This window comes from Thunnus thynnus, chromosome 2 (genome assembly GCF_963924715.1).
Source record: "Thunnus thynnus chromosome 2, fThuThy2.1, whole genome shotgun sequence".
NCBI lineage: Eukaryota > Metazoa > Chordata > Actinopteri > Scombriformes > Scombridae > Thunnus > Thunnus thynnus.
This window is the reverse complement of record NC_089518.1, coordinates 17,344,634-17,365,014: the sequence shown is the minus strand read 5'-3', so window position 1 is coordinate 17,365,014 and position 20,381 is coordinate 17,344,634. Positions and strand designations below refer to the sequence as shown.

Below are 20,381 nucleotides of genomic sequence, written 5' to 3'. Positions count from 1 at the left end.
AAGACTGTCGAGGTTGTCATAATAACCTCTCGCGCTGAGCAGAAGTTTTGACCGTGGGATCTTCACAAAGGTATGAGAGGAAAAGCCCTTGATGGGATGTTCCAAGAGCGTCTTTACAAAAATAGCTCAGTAGTGGCGGAGAGAGAGTAAGAGAAGGATGGGTGGCGGATGGGGGAGGGACCAGGGGATGATGAGCAGCCACACTGACAGCAGCATCCCCGCTCTGTCGCCCCGCGCCTGTCAGCACAGCAGTCACCGGGAACCGGCCGGGACTTCGCCAGCTTGACCTAACAGTCCAGTGCTGCGCAGACATATCGCCAAGCGGACGGTCAGGATTTGGTGACCTACTTCCGCACAAAAGTTCCCGCCTCTAAAACGATCTGGAGGAAGTTGCTAAAGATCTGTGTTCATTTTGAAACTGTATCTCAAGCTGTTCTTGCAGCCGAGGCTCGCAAAGGAGAGGAAATAAAACTAGAAACGCATGGACACCGGACACCAGAGGCAAGCATGCGGTATGCTGTTGTTGTATTAAATGTTGATGTGCGTGGAGTGCAAGTGTAAAAAGTAAGAAGATCACGCCACCCAATTATTTTAGCGTTTATCTTACTGTAACACTCACTTTTCCAAAATATTACTAAAATGTTTTTGTTACATAAAAGTCATTTTTCTCCCTTGTAAGGACAACCTTTGATCATACCCAGGTCTACACTCAAGTGTTATTAATAGTGTCTGCATTCAAAACTGGTGATTCAATGACTTAGAAGCTTAGAAAAGTTTAGTTCATGCAGCTGGTATTCTCAAATGAGCTGGGAGGAAAGCCAGGGAGTTGAGTCACATGAGATGGGGGCCACTCATGCTGATAGTCCGCTGCAAGGTGATGCATTATACACAAGCATTTGCTTGATTACCTTGTGGTCACTGCAGGCACAGGTCTGTGAATGTGGCTGTTGCTTACATGCCCATTTGGCTGCCTCTGTAAACAAGCATTCTTTGGTGCATGTAGCATTTGCATACATTTACATTGGATTGTTTGCATGTGTACACAAAAGGCCTTTATGTTGGTCAATGGCACCATTCAAAAATATAACTATGCGAGCACAAGAATACACTCCAGCTGTATTTTGCTGTTGCTAGACTCCAGTTTCAGACCTAAAGCTTCCTGCCACAGTCACAGAGCACAGTCATTGCATAACAGATAGACTGTAGTTATCTGTGTATTGATTGTAGCCTCAGGGAGTGTGCATGTGTGTTTATGTACATGTGTTTGGTGAGCCAGACTAATGCTGTTCTGATCTTTGAACCTTTGAACAAAACAAACATTTGATCCCTCAAACCTCTGATTCAGTAAACTAACTTAGTGAAGCATTATTTGATGAATGAGGTGTTGTGTGCAACTTCAGAGCAGTCACGGCAGTCTATTCCATTCTCTTTGTGCAACATCTGTTTATTTTTGAATTAATTTGTTTTCCTCCATGAATTAATTTGTTTTCCTCCAGTGCGGTCACTAATTGAAACAGAGCTATCTGGCGTTCAGAGCGAATGTATTTATCTTGCAAATGAGAACAAATTATCCTTGTAGTTATTAAGACGTGAACCACGATCGTCTACTTTGGGAAGTGTGAGTTGTGAAAATGTGTTATAATTGGTGATAATGAATAACTAGGGTGACTGCTTTGTGTTTTCTTGTTATATGCACCACTGATTGTCTGAAATCAATATACGCACACAAGCAGTCCCTGCTCCAATATGTTGCTCACATTCATTTGGTTTCTCTCTCTCTCTCTCTCTCTGGCGCACACAAACACTCATCACTGTCACATCTCTATGTCATCTAATAGCTTGCACATTCCTCGCTTTTGTTCTAATTGGAACAGTAAACTGGAAGCACTTCATTTAGTGTCACTTGGCTTCTGAGAAAAAGTTCCTTAGGATGTTTTGGAAATACTCTGCAAAACTGTGGAGGCAATTATATTGACAGTGATCCCAGTTAGTGATTATGAGGGTATTTTATTCCCTCAGTGATGCCACCAGCATCCTGAGAGGGACCCATCTGGTGCAAACAGAGGCCGACTTCATGTGTTTGAGTGTAGATCAAATGCGTCACTGCCAACTACTCTGACTTGGAGCGATCCATCTTTATTCGGCTTGGTCATAAAATGTCTATAGAGGGAAGGATAATTTTGAAATGAGTTCACAACAGCAGACTTGGACTGTTGGAGGGAGGAGAAAATATGTGGTCTCATTAGAAATGCATTAGGGGAAGGGAGAGAGGTATCGAAGCAAGGAGATGAGCTTGAGTTTTTATCTGCTCAACTCTGAGCGAGTTCATTCTCCAGCTCATGCTTGGACCGACTATGCTTCTTCTCTCTCTCTGTATTAGTGTCTCTCGCTCTCTCTCTCTCTCTCTCTCTCTCTCTATCACACACACACACACACACACACACACACACACACACACGCCAGTACACCTCAGTGACCCATTTATTATTAGACACAAAACTGGCAACTTTATTCTCACATGTTCCCCCTGAAAATACATTACTGTTGAAATTCATTCAAAATAATTCAGCAAGAAAAAGTGCTTACTGGCACCGTCTTTATCAGTCTAATAACTTCATCGCTCTCTGCCTATATAAGGAAACGAGAATAAAAAAGAATGTTTCAACAGGGAACTGCAGCCAAAGGGCACTTTCTTGTCCTGTAATACTCTCTTATCATCCACAGTTATTATACATAGCTAAGTCCTCAGAATTACTATTACTCTGCACCTGTCTGACCTTTTTTTGTACATGACAAGTGCTAAATCATTTAAATACTACATCGTGTAGCTTCATTGGAAACCCTTAAACACACTTTATGTGACACAACTAAAGGAAAACCTCTCATGCAGGTGCTCAATGTACGCAGTTTGATCCATATATAGCGTCTGCCAGGATAAAGCCACCTTGGCCCAGTGACTAGGTTGTCAGAGAGAAAGTAATCTTTACTGAGCTGACCTCCCCAGCAGACTAAGCAGGCCCATGTGACAAACAGGTTAACTGTGGCCGAGTATGCTAATATGTCTGTGTGTGTACAGGGCATGTATGCATGTGCCTGGAAATTAAACTCAGTATGTTCATGTGATGCATTTTGTTTTCTTTCAGGGATAAATTATGCAACTGAAGTGAACGCTGTGGAGCCATTAACTGACCTCAGACCTGCTTCTGAACTCTGGTGTGACCATAATGAGTCTGGAATCGACTGTCCAGTCGACCATGGAGCATGAACTGAGGATGGGCCTGTCTGTGTGGGCCATTGCGGCCATTATTTGTAACTCTGCGGTGGGCGTGCTCATCCTCATCCTCTTTGTCATCCTCTACAAGGCCTGCAAGGTGCCTTCACACCAAGAAAAAGTGCCCGTTTTCATAGCAGTGCCAGAGCAGAAGAAGGCCGAACAGAAATACCTGCTGTCTGCAGCCTGATCATGACTTGACAACAGACTGGAGATGGAGAAAAAAAGTCAACTTTGTCGATCTACTGGAGGTCCAAAGTTCAGCCGTAGAGGGTTAGAAGACCTGCTGGACTGTGATCTTTGAGTGATTATCTGTGTCTTGCTTCCTCTTCAACCACTCTTGTCATTATTTTCACTCAGTACCTCCTTTTGTCTTCCATACTGTGCACATTTCTCCGCCATCAGCCCCATCTCATCTCTGAGCTATTCAGCAGAGCTCAGAGTGAGCTAACTGTGTTAAGAGTTGTGGCAAGACAACAACAACAAGCAGGCCCAATCCTCTTATCTCTGTTGTGCGTCGCTGGGACTGTCCATCTGTCAGTCTGTTTGCTTTTCTCTACACTGGCAGACCATGATGTCCGCCTCATAATTTTTCATCCCTCCATTTGAGACAACTAAGAGGATGTGGTGGAGAAAGAGCAGCAGCATAACAAACTGGAATAGGAGAGTTACGAGTGATGGGGTTGGATGAGAGTCACGTGTTAGAGGTGAAGATTAGCTCTGTAGCACACAAGCAGCTCAGTGTTTGCCTGCACTAATGATGGCAACAGCAGAGCAGCAAGCAGATGCCAGGAAGAACCCAAAAGTGTCAGAAAGAAAGGAGATGCGACTGGAGGAAAAAGTGCTGGAGACAAGGGCAGAGAGGGAGATAAAGGGCAGATATTTGGTGGGGATGATAAAGTGCAAGTGAAGAATCACAGAGAGGATGCTTTGATGTGTTGTTTACAGAAAAGGGAGCTCGAGGCACCTGTTTGACATTCTCCCCCATTTGACATATTTAAAGTCTCTGCTTCCACCGATCTGACTCCCATGGGGATTAAAAAGTGATACCAGTGCCTCCCTCTCATTTTATGAGCTCCTCTGAATAAGATATTTATAGACAACCTTCATCAGAAACGACAGACGGACTGAACACTCGCAGTTTCGCAGTAAGGAGTGAATTCATTGTAGTTACTGTAGTGAATGTGCAGCAGCCACTAATTGTCTAATATCAAAATTGTCTTAATGATGGAGGAGAGATGGGAGAACAAATTTACCTACAAAGTGACAAGCCAATCATCATTTTATTTTCACAGAATTAGAATAAAAAGTGCTGCATTTTTGTCTCGTATAGTAGGTGTATTTTTTACTAATGAAAGGGCTCTGTATGGAAATGTGTTAATTAGTGAGAAACATCAGTTGAAATCTAATCTCAGGTATGAATAAATTTGCTTTTATTCCGATGGAGTGGGAATACAATGATTTTTTTTTCTCCTCTGCGGCTACAACTTAATGTTCTACTTCATTTACAGGATATTTCTATAAAAAATACTCATGGACTGATGATCATAAAAAGTGCTGAAATTAATACAAACTTAATTGTTCATCTGGGCTCTGGAAAACCTGTGGAGGTCATGTCTGTGTTTTTAACATTTCGCTGGATTAAATGATCAATCAAATATAATAGTTTAATTGATCATGAATAATAATTATTAATTGTAGCTCTGCACTGTATAGAATAGTTATTGTTTACCTGTGGTAACTGCAGTTTTGCTCCATACCTCTGGTTCAGTTTATTTTATACTGATATAATAAAATGATTTACTCTTGTTTATAACTAATGTTGTTTACAGTTTGTCACTGTGCCCCTGTCATTTTAGTGTTTATTATGGCTAATGGTGATTCAAATTACAATCAAAAAGCAATTACAAAAGATAGCTTGTAGGTAAACTGAAATGAAAAACATTTCATCTATTTTTATGTCTAACTATTTAATATGAGCTTGTGAGAGTTCCTGGAACACATTGACCTCAACAGTAACCCACATCCTGTTGTTTTTCAACTACAATATATGGGGGAGAACAGGGTAACATGAGCCACTTTTTACATTTTATGATTTTACTGCAAAATGAAAGTGTATTTGTTTCAAATAATAGTTACTATATATGCTTCAGTTTGTTGTGTGCCCATGGAAATTAAAACAAGTTATCTAATTATTATGGTTTTAGAACAATGACCCATCAAAAAAAGTTAGTCCTATGGCACAACCTACCCCAAGGTAGGGGTAAAATGAGCATGGGGATGGGGTAAATTAAGTGCTCTATGAGTAAATAGTGTTACCATTAAATACTGATATAAAAATTACACAAAATCAAACAAATTTGAGATAATTTTGAACTTTATTAATGCCATCAATTTAACAAAGGCAAAAACTCATACTTTTCAGTAAAATTGTATGTTTGTGTCCTGTTGTTCAACATGTTACCGAAACACTTTCAGTCAAGATTAAACTGTGATCTTTGTGTGTTAGCCACAGAAAGAATGTGTGTGTAAATGTGCTTTTGTGTATACAGACAAGTGACAAATTAAAGGAAAAACTGGTCCAGGTCTGAATGCTTGACCCCTACAGTGAGGGGATCTGGTGGGTCTGTTATGCTTTGGGGGGCATTTTGCTGGCATGGTTTGGGTCCACTTGTCCCCTTAGAGGGAAGGGTGACTGTGAATGAATACAAAGTTGTTCTGAGTGATTACCTTTATCCTATGATCAAACATTTCTACCTTGATGGGAGTTGTTTCTTCTAGGATGACTGTAGTGGAAATTTAAGATGAATTCACAGAGAGCAAGTTGTCTTTCAGAGTTTTTGAATGAAGTTCAGTGTTGGTACTTGCATATACAGCCACATGCATCACAATCATCCCATATTCATCACCCTGACAGTTATTTTTAATTAATTCACCGTATCTCTAGGGAGTTTCTTTCAGTCTCTGCTGAGGATTAAGAGTTGAAGGCCAAATCCTTATCTGCCTTTCCTTCCTGTACATTCCCTCTAAAGTTATAGTGACTGAGTCCCACACCTCACCTTTGATAGTACCTGTTAGGAACATTTTCACACGGGAAGCAGAGATCATAAAGTCTTACAATGAGCTTTTGACTATAAGGCAGTGTAACATAATCTTAAAACGATAACATAAGTGTATATGTTTCCATTTCAATGACAATGCCCCCATTCACAGGCCACAAGGGGTCACTGAATGGTTTGATGAGTATGAAAATGATGTGAATCATATGCTATGGCCTTCACAGTCACCAGATCTCAACCTATTTGAACACATATGGGAGATTTTGAACCTATGTGTTAGACAGCGTTCTGCACCACCATCATCAAAACACCAAATGAGGGAATATCTTTTGGATGAATGGTGTTCATCCCTCTAGAAGAGTTCAGAGACTTGTAGAATCAATGCCAAGGTGTATTGATGCTGTTCTGGTGGCCCAACACCTTACTAAGACACTTTATGTCGGCTTTTCCTTTCATTTGTCACCTGTCTGTATGTACAGCATGTTTGTGTGTGGCTTAAACATTAGTCAACAATTAGGTATTTATTCATCAACATTGTAATACTTGTAACAGTGATCAAACATTAACATGAACAGGGTCTCTAGTCTCTAGAATATCAGAAAATAATTTTGGGGGGTAAATTGAGCCATTGACTCATCTTGCCCCAACATCACTGGCACGTTTTACCCCACAACCTCCATTTTGACAAAACTGTTTCACACAGTGGCTCAGATCCACAGTTATGCTAAGTTTATGACCTTGTTTTGTAGCTTACATTGATTTAAATTAACATGTAATAATGTCCAAGACGTATCTTTTTTAATTAAGATACAAGACTGATAACTTTAGTAACATGATGAATTCACTTGGCATGACAAAAATCTTTTTTTTTTTGCTCTGTTTTGCTGACCACTCTCTCCATGTGCTTGAGTCCAAGATGGATTGAGTAATGTGAACTATACTTTCTTAATTTGTGATCACATGATTACTTTTGCTTATGGTTACCTTGATAAAGGTGGTGGCTCATTTTACCCACTGGCTCTATTTACCCCCGCTCTCCCTTAAACCTTATCTAACCACGACCCAGCATCATTATCAGGGTGGAAGGGAGGAAACTTCCGAGTGATAACTGCTGCTATTGTTTTCATTTAGTGACACCCGGCAGAGATGAATTTATTTCAGTCATCATTTCTCCGCCTTTGCTTCTTCACACTCTTGCTTTCTGTTTTGCTGTTTACTGAAGACTTTTCTCAGACTTACAGTTCATGCACTGTCAAAACCTGCTTACAGGTCTGGAGGTATGTCTCAGTATTGTTTCCTCACTGAAACATGTTCTCTTTGGCTGTCTTCACCACACATAAAGGCAGCGATAAAACATTCTGCTCTTTCTGAGATACAATTTTGAAGAACTTGCACTTTACTTGAGTATTTTATGCCTTCTTAAACTTCCATTCCACTTCATTTCAGAGGCACATATTGTACTTTTTACTCTACTACATTTATTTGACAACATAGTTGTATATTTACTTATATGCGAAACATGTGATTATCTTATAAAATATCATACTTTGTAGATTAAACTACCTAACAGTATATAACCTATTGTGTGGATGTGAGTATTAGGGTCCCATGGAGGTAAACAACTGTACCAATGAGATTCATTAATTTATCATGGATAGGATCACAGATGAGGAACTGTGCAATTTGCTTACATAAGAGATGTATCAGCTTAATGTCCAATGAATATGTGTGAATGAGAAAAAGACTAAGAGACAGAGTATGAAAACATGTATGCACATGAGTAAAACAGTGTTTTATAGCACATATAAGACAGATGGTTGGAGCCTTTGGTGAGCTGTTGATTTGAAATTGCTCTTCAGAAAGGCGGCTCTACAGCTGTCCGGTATTTATATGCTTCTCCTCTATTTATCTCCCTGCTTGTTCCTCTCTCGTTGTCTGTCTTCCTCTTATTTGTTTCTCTATTCCCACCTAACCAGACCAGTGCCAGGCCTTTGTAAAATGGCCAGCACTGATCCAGTGATCTACTCCATATTGAGCTGTGTGGAAACTGTGTGAAGGTCACACAGTTTATGATCTTCCCTGGTTTTCAAGTAAGCCTTGCTGATAATAGATCTTCTATTCAAGACAGCGGAAGGAGTTCTTTAATCGATCCTGTGTGATACTAATGAAGAAAACACTATATAAACCTCCACTAGTCATCCGTCTGTTCTGCTGCCCGCCATGCTTCCATTGATCCCTCCATCTCAGTAGAGAGTATTACAGTTTAGATGATGTTTACTGCGACTTCATCCAGTTGCGATTAGACATGGCTGCTGAACTCAACATCAGTCACTACTTCCCTACATCTCAGGGGCCAAACTACATGGCGGCAAGGTAATTTCCAGGGTCGTTGAGAGGTAGTTGACATGGAAGAGGGTCGCTGATCTCAACGTGGTGTTATATAATGATCAGGACAAATATTACAGACAGAGAGATTACTAATAAACATTCAAGGGGCCAGTAATCTGCAGTTCCATCTGCACTGCTGGAGGGGTTGCATAACCCACATAAGCCCAGACTGAGTCATGGGCAGTGTTTGTATGTGTGTGTGTGTGTGTCTGTGTTTAATGCAATTACAAAGGGATCAAATGTTAATCTATGTTTTGGACACTACATGCTGAGACATTGCGTGGGATCTCTGCAATATTTGAATCTTATGTAATCAATAATTTCATTTAGTGGCTCCAAATAAAGCATTGTCTGAGTGTGTGTGAAATAAAGAGAAACAGATTTTAGGCTGCTTTTCTAGGTGTTTCTCTTTTGTTAAATGTGCAATATCATGATGATGCACTCTGCAGTGATATCTGCTAAAGACTATCACAAAAATGTGTATAGATGGGATACATGTGTGTGCTGCTACCTTACTGTCCTTGTCTATGAATAATTGATGACTGAATTCTAATTACACTCAATCAGATCTTTATAACAGGACCCCTATGGAGTCACCAACACTCATCACAATCACATGCATGCACGCACAGTCATTACATCGATTTCAACAACAGCGCAGCCCTGATATTGAAATGCTTATAATTCAGTTTAATTTCATCTGTATGAGTGTTTATTCTGTTAACTAGGTCTAATTATAGCATGAAACAAGCTGAAATAATAGGAAAAGAATCAGTATGCAAGACAGAGCAGAAAAGAAACATGAAATATAGAGAACGTATGTGACATATACAGAGAGAGAAGAGCAAGAGAATTCAATTAAATGAACTTCTTTAATCTGTAAATGTACATTTCTCTTATTTCATATCATTATATGAGAAAAAGACCAGTGTCTGACCTCCACATATGCTGCTATGGTTAGATCTAATGCATATGCATCACCAGATGTATGGTGAACTGCTTGCATTTTGCAGACTGAAACACTACGACCTACTTGACCCTGCACACATCTCATTGACATTCATCCTCTCGCCATCCAGTGGCCCTCCTCTTGTGTAGAATTAGACTGCCACCTCCTGGCTCAAACATTCATGTCTGCTGCTTGAAACAACCTGCTGTTGGCTGCAGTAGTGGCTGATTGCTGCCAAGAGCGCCTCTCCACTATTGTGCAGCAGAGCGTGCTGTTGCTGCTCTCTGCTGGTATTTCCAGGTAAGGACAATGTGCAGCAAGACGTGTCAGTGACTTTCAACGAGCACGACTCACAACTCTGCGGATGTTCTTCTGGCAGGCCATCATCAGTCAGAGGTTGTGTTATTTTCTTAAGAGTTTATAATTAATGTGCTCCATGACATTCATTTGATTCTCTAATTTGGTGTTTGTTTAGATTTGTATGAGGACAGCTGCTGTTCATTCCTCTAGCCAAAACCTGTAGTCATCCAATAATACTTAGAGGCATATACAAAACTATAATTTATAATAGAAGGTTTGATTAGTTTTATAATTAATTTACAGAACTATAATATAGAGGGTAATTGTTACCTAGGTTGGAAACCCTACAGGCAAATACAGGAAATGGACAAAATTATGCAATAACCCTGCAATTAATCATATTGTGATGCTGATAATGTTCTTATCAACATTCATACTGTAGCTCTTGGTTTATTATTGTATCTGTTTATTTTTTTTACATCCACTTAAATGACTGAGTGGGTAAGACTCATTTCAATGTAAAAATACTCTGTTACAAGTGAAAGCACAGAAGTATTATAAATAAAATGGACTTAATTTATCAAAAGCAAAAGTTTTCATTAAGCAAAATGACCCAGTTCAGAGTGCTATATTGATATATATACTGTATCATGTTGCCAGATTATTTCTGTTGACGCATTTATATTAAAGAAGCACTTTAATGTCGTAGCTGGTTGAGTTGGAACTAGCTTTCGCTTCACTGTTTGGTAGTTTAATCTGGGATAATGCATCATATTTTATAAACTGATTCTATGTTTGTATGTAAAACTTCCGGAAGAATCTAGAAAAATAGATGTTGGATAAAGACAATAGATTGATGTAGCTAGAAGTACAAAATTACCCTCTGAAATGTAGTGGAGAAGATGTATTAAGTAACATCAAATGGAATTACTGAAGTAAAGTAACAGTACCTCAAATTTGTTCTTACATACAGTATCTGAGCAAATTAAGCTACTTTTCCACCGTTCATAGCATACCTGATGCTGAGTCAAAGCTGTCATGGCTGTACTGAATTTCCCTGATTGGCCAATGAGGTCGATTTAAGTGTTATACACTGATAACTGATCCTTATTGGTCATGTAATTAGGAAACCAAAGATATTCAATCTCAACAGTACCCTGCTGGAACTTTAAATAAATTCAGGCTGCAAGACACAGGATTTTTTACCTATATAATTAGACCTATACTCACTATCAATCAAGTCCCCATTATAAATATTTTTCTTTGGTTGTTTTGGGGTTTTATTGTTATTAGGTTGTTTTTTTTTCTTTTTATTCATTAGACTTATTTGCTCCTGATCAACTGAGAATTTCTGGCACCATAATTAATTCCATCCAAGCTGTTCATTTGATTGAATAATTTATTCAGTCTTAATTAATTAAATTGCTAATTGACTTTCTGAGAGATGGGGTTTTAAGCAGTCTGCTGCTGGCCTAGTGTTTTTTTTTTTTTTAATAAAGTAATGTCTTCAGTGTTCACTGGTTGCATTTTTAAACTGCAGTTTCTGAACAATTTCATGCCAGGATTGCCAGAGAAGAGACTCCTTTTAAAGAAGATGTATTTTGAAGAGCTAACAATGGAGAGGGTTAATCCTCTGATCCTCTTGGCTTTGATTAGTCACTTAAATTTGATTTTAGACTCATCTAAAACTCCAAGAGAGAGAAAGAAAAAACAAATAAAAGAAACAATTAGAACAAATTCCTTAAAATTAAAAATTAAAAAACAAAATCATATTGATATTACAGCAATTCCCTAACTGTAATATCTTCCAATTAAATTATTCTGACATTAATCTAACACTCACTTTGCTGGGGACCACCTTTATCCTCTCCAAAAGGCCCCTACTGGGTCCCCGAACCACAGCTTGGGACACCCTACCCGGAAGTGGGTGGTGGAGTCACCGTCACCCAAACTGGTCACACCACCGTCGACATACTGCCTGCTGGGATGAAGCTCGCCACCGGAGAACCACAGAGATTGTTACAAATCTGAGATCAACCACAATCTCAGCGATAAATCGGCGAAACGACCAGTAACCAACATTCAGTTAGTAGGAGCAGGGAGGACAGAGGCGCGCTGCCAAAATGATGGAAGAAATAGATAGATTTCAAGTGCCGAGTGCCGTGCAGGAGGCGGAGATGCAGGCTGAGATGCAGCCGCTGGTAAGTCAGATTTGTAGGCTTATATTATCTATTGGAGATGATTAATCAGTGTTTTGGTCTTGTTTTGTTCTTTAAAAATAACACTTGTACCAATCCGGGATGTTTGTGTGAGGCCTGTCATTCATATTATGCTATGCTTTGGGATTCCGACAAATCCATCACCTGCCATGCGTAATACTAGCTGATGTACTATTAGAGCATTTCCTAAGTTTTTATCGGCAGCTATCAGACATGAAAATGTGAAAATGACATCATAACCCGTCAGATAATGGTTTGTTTGCTTCTAATCAGGCGTATTGGTTCCTCTGTGTAATAGGCTACATGCAGCGTCCGGTCTGCTGCGTAGTGAGCAGCATCCGTCATGTCTGGCGAAAACAAGCATCCCATCCCAGCACTGCTGCTACATCCTCAGCATCCATGCAGCAAGTTGCTCCGGCTTCGACGCCACTTGTTTCGCCCTGAAGTGATGAACGGGCGGCCCTCACTGGCTAATATGTGCGTGTATGTGCCATTAAACCACCGTCCCTTGATTAAATCAGTGTACATGATGTGACGGTGCGCTCCGTGGCCTGTAGCGGGGCCCAGGGTTATTGCAGCCTGCAGGGCGGCCTCTGCTGCCCACGGCCAGCATCTAGAGAGCCAGACTAGACCCAAAGCTGTCTGACCTGCCATCTACAGGCGTCAGCATAACCCCCGTTCACCCCTTTGCTTGATGAAGCCACTGATCAATAAGGTCTTTCTTTCTACTTATCTTTGCCCTGAGGATATAAGAGGTGCGTTTTTCAGGAGTGGTTCCAAAACTGGGACTTCCAGGAGTCCTCCACATGGTCCCAGAGCAACTTAAAAAAAAATCAAGGATCACTTAAAGTTCGATATTTTATGGTCACTTAAATTTTGTGTAGGCTAATTGCTATTTTGATTCAATGTCTCCATCTTTCTCTTGTCAATTGGGTGCAACCACAGCATAATCTAATGGTTTGTCAATTAAGGTTTAGGTAATCCAATTCTCAAACAGTATCTTTTTGAAACAAGCAATCTAGGTGTGTGTCCAATGCTTCATACAATGATGTTCATCACACAGAGGAGGGGAGTCTTCCTCCTGTTTCATCTATTTATGAACTGTTTTATCCACATTGTCTGGGCATTGTGGGGTTTGTTATGCATTAAAATAAAACATTAATTATTCATCGATGCCTCAGTGATGCACATTTCCACTCATATTTCTGTCCATGCTGTGTTCCTGCGTGTGTCTCCAGGACCCTGCCTCATCCACAGCCTCAGAGGCGGACTCAGACACCAGAGAGGGGGAACCCGTCACTATCAACTACAAGCCCTCCCCCCTGCAGATGAAAATAGGTGAGTAGGTGCTACTGTCTGGCAAGTGTCTGTCTGTGGGAATCAGGATATGTTGTAATCTACTGTGACTTTAAGGGTGTGTTAAGAGTGACACCTTGTAATGTATAGATGTGGGTCCAGACAGGATCTGCTGCTGTATCTGGCATAATATCTACTCAGGACACAGGCTTAGAGGAGTGTGTGTGCAGACTATGTAGCATTTTAATTCACAGTGTGATGGTGTCTCAGCAGTGAAGATCAATTTTCTATTACAAGGCAAACCAAACACTGTGGTGATATACAGTGGCTTCATCCTTGTTATAGTGCTAAGTTATCAGTAACAAGTAGCATTGTTTAGGCACATGATCCACTCTCTGTCTTAGGACTATAACTAACCTTTTTTATATTATTGATTAATCTGTCAATTATTTTTTTGATTAATCCTATAATAATTTAGTCAAAAATGGTAATCACAAGTTCCCAGAGCCCAAACTGAAGTCTTAAAGTTGCTTGTTTTGTCCAGCCAGCAGTTCAATATCCAAAAAAACATTTAGTTTATCACGTTATAGCACAAAGAAAAGCATGTAATCCTCACATTTGTAACTAGAAAATGTGGCTTAAAAGATGCGGTAAATCATCAAAGTTGTTGTCAGTTATTGTTTATATTTAGCCATAATCCATTAAATAGTTTGGTTTATGGATATTAACAGCGAAAGTATTTTTAAATGTTTGGGGAAACTGAGGCTCTCGTGTTTATGAATAGCGACAGTCCTTAAAGACTCATTTCAGCACCTTGGACAGAGTCCAGTGGTGAGCAGCCGAGCTTCTTTATTTCCTTACTCCTACAGAAATACTTCAGTAAGCCAAAGCCTTTAAGAACTGACAATAACAGGTAAACCAAAATTAAAACAGGTAAACCATTTAGTGTCAGGAATGCTAAAAGTGTATTTTTTAAGCCTCTGTAGAGGTACTTTTCATTCTACATTAGCACTGCACGACAGGTCTTAAGTGCAACAAACCTGCAGTGTTGTAATGTTGAAAGTGAGACCACAATGAAGGCTACAGTCCTGCTTAATATTATTCAAAGATCATCTTAAAATATCTTATATGAAACTACAGTCTCAACACATCCCTTCAATTATGCATGCTTGTTAAACTAGTCACTTTGTAACTGTGACCTTGAGATGCATAAGGCTCTAATCTACATATAATGACTTTTTAAAAGTCCTTTCTCGATTAAAAATTGAATGTCTTTTACTGGTGACACAACATAAATTAAATACATCATATATAGAATAAATAGTTACATTTGTAGTGTCACTAATGTATTTCAGTTCATCACTGACTCAGACTAGACTGACAGGGTTCATCATTTGTCATCTGATCAGTGATGAGAATCGAACAAGGAAGAAAATGGAGGGGAAAGCATTCAGGTCACATGAGGAATGAGTGCTTTTAGGATTTAGTATTGAGTTGTTTATCAGTTGAAAAAAAAAGAGACTCCTGATGAAAACAATGCCCTCACTTCCTGGTCAGCTGACCATAAATCCCTCCAGAGAGCAGAAACTGATCTACACTCATGTCATGTTTTGCACTGTGCTGCTTTCAGATGTGAAAACTTACAGTTCAGAAAAAAGATGGCATAGTTCTCTCAAAGTGAAAATTGACTTCAGATATAATTAAACCCAGTTCCCTTCCCTGATGATCACACTTCCTGATGAGTGTGTGTTTTAAATTATGCTTATTTCCTCTAGTGAAACTTCAGTACTCAAGGCTGTGTGCAAGACAAATATGTCATTTAATTTCTTATCTGGTCTGAAGAGGCAAATGTGACAAAATGATATGCAACAGAAAGTTGAGAAATTAAAACTTTTCTGTCTCAACAATACCGTCCTTTACATTTGCCAATTACAAAGGTTCCCAAGATTATTTAGTTTGTTTGTATTATGTTTTTATACAAACTGCAACATTTGCAACATTTGAAGTGTGTGTGATTTGTGAATCTTACTAGTCAGGGATATTGACCATGTTTTGGAGATGAACCATGGTGTGTGTTCTTGTCTGTGTGTGTGTTTGTTGTGCAGAGAAACAGAGAGAGCTGGCTAGGAAGGGCTCATTGAAGAACGGCAACACTGTAGGTAGTCCAGTCAACCAGCAGCCCAAGAAGAACAACGTCATGGCCAGAACACGGTGAGAAACGAGCGCTGTGGTCTCGCTTTGGAGGAGAAAATGAGGGACTTTCATCTTTTGTTGGGTGCTGCTGTCTTTCTGAGAGTTGAATCGAAATGTCTTTTTCTTTTAGTGTTAAATGAAGTCTTCATTCCAGTGCAATATGTTAGATTTTGGTATTTTAGTTCACTAAAATGATGATCATAAAGTTGTTGTGTTGCTCTGTACTTGATTACTGTCTAGAGATACTGTAGAGTCTGTCATGATGGAATTTGCAATTGTTTCGTGTCACTGTATCAATCAAATCAAAGCGCAATGAAACAGTGAATCAGAGCCAGTGTCAAATCAACAATACTCAAAGAAAAAGATTAATTTCGTTCATCTTACCTTGTACTGTGTGTAGATTTATTATATAAGATCATAAACATGTTTTCGTGGGCTTGAATAGATGGATTTTTATCTCATATCCATCATCTTTGTCTGCCATATGAGCTCTGAAGAGAAAAATAGTTTTATTGATTCAGGGTTTGTAAGATGTCCGACTTAGAAATTAGACCTCCTTCGTGCTTCTGTTGTTACTTTCGTTGAGCTGTGATGTTGCCTCCAGGCCCGCTTTCCTTTTCTCTTAACATCTCTGCCAATCGTTGTCTTACTCACATCTTCCCGTTTCCCCTCCTCCTCCCTTCCTGTCACATTCTGTTACACCCTCTTCTGCTCTTCTGATCATTCCTCCTCTGTCCTCTCTCTCTCTCGCTGCTGCCTCATTCTCTCTGTTCTCTTCCCACAGGTTGGTAGTGCCCAATAAAGGCTATTCCTCTTTAGACCAGAGCCCAGATGAGAAGCCCTTAGTGGCCCTAGACACAGACAGGTGAACACACAAACACACACACACAACCACAGACACTAATCCTCAAAATTTTCTTGCCTCTCTTTTTCTTGATGGAGAAACACGTAAACACACAATGTTGTGTTTTTCTGTTTCAGCGATGATGACTTTGACATGTCTAGATATTCATCGTCGGGATACTCCTCTGCTGAGGTGAGTTAGTGATGGAGCAGATATCTGTGCACTCTGTAATGCTTCACGTTTACTTTCATTCAGTCACTCCCTCGCCTTTTTTCCACCATTTTCTCTGATTGTTAAGAGGCCAAGAGCTAGGTCTTTTTAAGCCGGTCTTGAAGTAAACCCATTTATATCCATCCTGCTCATCCATGTTAATTTTGTGGGCATGTGCCCCCGCCACAAGTGCATGTTTGCATTGCAGACACACCTGCACACAAATGTGTATGAGACATGAAGCAGGAAACAAATTAAATGTCATCTCCGGGTGTCTGCGCCGGCAAATCCTGTTCTAAATGTTGCTGCCAATAAAATTGCAAATCATAGCCACATCATCATTTTTATTCCTCAGAGGAGTCCTCATTCCCACCCTCCGTCATTTTTCTGTCTCTGAGTGGTCGACTCTTGTAAGAATGTTGCAGTCTAACAGTGGTCAGATCTTAATGCTACCGTGATGTCAGAAATATCTAGCTGATGTACAGTAAATGCTGTAACCCTGTTTAGCCATCATCTCCTCAGTCTCAGCATTAGATAATGCCAAGTTGTAAGCGAGGGGCAAACCATGGCAACAGTATGATTGTACTGTAGCTTGAGGAAGGAGGGCAAAGGTTGTTGTTGGTAATGCAGTACAATAATGTGTAAGTTCATTTTAATAGACTAGACTGTTAATACATAAAAAGGTAAAGGCTACAATTTAAGAAAAGGACAAAGAAACAGGATTTTAGACAATGTCCCATTTATCCTGCAAACAAAGGCATTGTCCTGATGAAAAAAATCTCAACAGGGAAGGACACATCACGGTGATGACAAAGCTCCAAGTGATGATCCTTACAGCCATCTGTGAAAGTGCCTCCAATCAGTTTGCCATGGTTACTACAATAGAAGTCATGAGCATAGGAAATCTTGATATTGTTAAGTTGTACGTTATATAAAAAGATGTTTTTGTTGCTGTGAAGCAGTGACAGAAGTCATTTATTAGTTTGGATGGTAGGCTCGGTACATGAAGACTTCCACAGATGGTCTAATCATAAATTATTCATTTCATCACAATCAGCATCCTTGTTTTTTTGTATCTGCCTTTATATACCTACCTGTCTCTCTGTGTTCAGTGTTATTTTACCTTCCTTGAACCAAGGGATTCCCTACCTTTTTATCATCATACCTTTTTTTATATTGACAACGTTGTTGCGGACTGGACGATGGGGGGGGGGGGGGGGGGGGGGGGTTGTATTATGGCCAGAGCAAACGTTCAGCTTGTTTAGGACTTCTTGCAAAATTACAACACACTCAAAAAACTCTCAAGCTCTCTCAAATTGTCTTAAAATGTTCCTGTTTTTAGTCACGTTAGCTAGCTAGTTGCAACAGTAACAGGAACACACTACTAGAGTTTTGGCCTCAAACTGCTTAAACTTTACTTGTCCTACCAAATTTGAGACCCAAATTTGAACCGAGACCTGATTATTTTTAGTATTTTTTCTATATTTCATCTGTTACTGACTGTTAGCTCACCAGGCTAATGCAACACATTTGTTAGCTTTCTGGTTTGGGCCTTGTGTATCTACCTGCAACACATTCACACGTGGATGCAGAGGAATTTCTGATTAAGTTACATTTGAAGATATGTTGTGTGGAAATATCAAACCTGAAACCCAAGCAACAAAACGTCTGGTCGAACTCTACACACCCTGAGTATTAGCAATGGTTCTCTGGGCCGGTACTGGTCCGCAGGTCGGAGATTGAGAAGAGCTTCTCCAGCCCAACAACTTCTTCTGCCTCTCCTTCTTTCCTCAGCAAATCAACCAGGATCTGAACATCCAGCTGCTGAAGGATGGTTACCGCCTAGACGAGATCCCGGATGATGAGGACCTGGATCTGATCCCGCCCAAATCAGTCAACCCCACCTGCATGTGCTGCCAGGCAACCTCCTCCACCACCTGTCAAATACAGTAACCCTACCCCGCTCCGACCCCTTTACCCCTTCCCTTTCCACACAACATAACCCCTGATCTTCATCTGCTGTGAGTTTACTTCGCCGCCAGAGCGGCGACAGTTAAGCATTGGTAGAATATTGTAATGACAGTTAAGTGCTATGACGATAATGACAATGACAAATAATCAAATTAACATGTAGAGAGTTTGGTTTAAAACTAGGAGAAGGAAAATGTGAAAATATTCAATATGTATTTAAAATATGAGTTAAAGTGGTGGTTTCCTCCTATGGTAGGACGTGCACTTGTGTTTGAGAGCCTTTCTCCTGGTGAACATGATGTAACATAACACACTGATAATAGTAGACAGGAAACAAAAGGTCAATTGATGCTATAAAGTGATTTCCATTTCCCTAAAGAACAAGAAACATTATCATTACCGCTGACTCAACTGCTCTGCTTGCCTGAATTCTGGGTTCCATTTTTGCAATTTTTATTCAAGTTTTTATTTGAAAGCTTACTTTTTTAAACCTGAGGCATCAATATCAAAGTATGTGTTGAAGAGATATTTGAGAAGTGTGGACTGCGGTCTTGGTTCTGGTGCGGTTATCATCGTACTGTACAGGGTTGTTATGTAGCACAGGCCAGGTCGTTACACTCATTCACGCCACCTTCAACACTCCCCGCCTTTGGCTTTCTTTGCAGTACTGGTTTGAGATGTTTCAGTACAGAGTTTAGGGATGAATGTATGAAAATGAATGGCTGAGGAACAAATTGCATGAAGAGCACCAGACTAAATAATTGAATGGAAAATAATAAATAAATAGCCTGTTGCACATTTGATTTTTTTCCCCCATTTCTACTGTGCAATCACATGCTACTGTTGTGGCTCTAGCTTGACATGTATTTATTTATTTTGGGGCCATGTCTTTGTACTCTTTCCTGCATAGCAGTGACAGTGTCTTATCTGAAATGAACTGTGTCAAAAGGGAAGATTACATATCGTTGCACCGACCCTCTAACACATGATGCTCACATGTCTTATCAAGGCCAAAGGGATTATGGGGCACGTAGGATAGTTTTTTCAGTGCATTCTGTTGTTACCTCCACTATATATTTTTTCTGTGTCACAGAACCTGACGATCACCAGACACTCCTTCCTTCCCATTTCTACTTTCACACTACAGATCATCAAGGAGCACACAGGTTCAGACACCACAAAGATTTACCCTTTCTTCTCACATATGCATATGCATGCATACAGACATAACAATGCCAACATAAAGAGTGAGGTGGCATCTTATTTGTCTTATTTGAATAATAGGTCGGAAATCGTTTTGTAATTACAACATCAAGGATCGTTGACTTGAAGCACTAATATTCCTTCATTTACAACCTCTGACTCCCTTAAATCAGTTGATTATTTGCAATTAGAGTATGCCTTAAGTACGGAGAAGTTTAAAAGACGTGTGTATTTATTGCCATCTTGATGATTTAGTTTATTTGAAAGAACATTTGCTGTCTTTTAAGGTGTTTTTTTTTTTTACATTTAGACACAGGTGATGCTTATTTTTCTTTGGTTTTTTCCTTTTTTTAAATGATTTACTTGTATGGTAAACACCTTTCATTACAGTATTTAACAATGTTATTGTTATGTGCGGTGTATGAAAACAGTAAATAAACACAAAGCTAATGGAGCACTCCCTGTTCTACCTTCCTTT

General features: G+C 39.8%; 1 protein-coding gene and 1 long non-coding RNA gene across 2 annotated transcripts; both read left to right on the top strand.

Moving 5' to 3' along the window:
- The first annotated feature begins 32 nt into the window (after positions 1-32).
- On the top strand, positions 33-3,253 carry LOC137195077 (uncharacterized). The gene is made up of 2 exons (XR_010931069.1): positions 33-512; positions 3,144-3,253. It is a non-coding gene; the product is annotated as an uncharacterized lncRNA (long non-coding RNA).
- Positions 3,254-11,869: 8,616 nt separating this feature from the next.
- Positions 11,870-20,357, top strand: fam219ab (family with sequence similarity 219 member Ab). The gene is made up of 6 exons (XM_067607139.1): positions 11,870-12,168; positions 13,425-13,524; positions 15,588-15,693; positions 16,460-16,540; positions 16,657-16,711; positions 18,524-20,357. The coding sequence occupies exons 1-6, from the start codon at positions 12,091-12,093 to the stop codon at positions 18,680-18,682; spliced, it is 579 nt and encodes a 192-aa protein (XP_067463240.1). The 5' UTR covers positions 11,870-12,090; the 3' UTR covers positions 18,683-20,357.
- Positions 20,358-20,381: the final 24 nt, after the last annotated feature.

Coding starts and splice junctions, on each gene's coding strand:
- fam219ab (XM_067607139.1), top strand. CDS start 12,091: ATGATGGAAGAAATAGATAGATTTCAAGTGCCGAGTGCCGTGCAGGAG. Junction 13,525..15,587: donor CCCCCTGCAGATGAAAATAG/GTGAGTAGGTGC, acceptor TTTGTTGTGCAG/AGAAACAGAGAGAGCTGGCT. Junction 15,694..16,459: donor AACGTCATGGCCAGAACACG/GTGAGAAACGAG, acceptor CTCTTCCCACAG/GTTGGTAGTGCCCAATAAAG.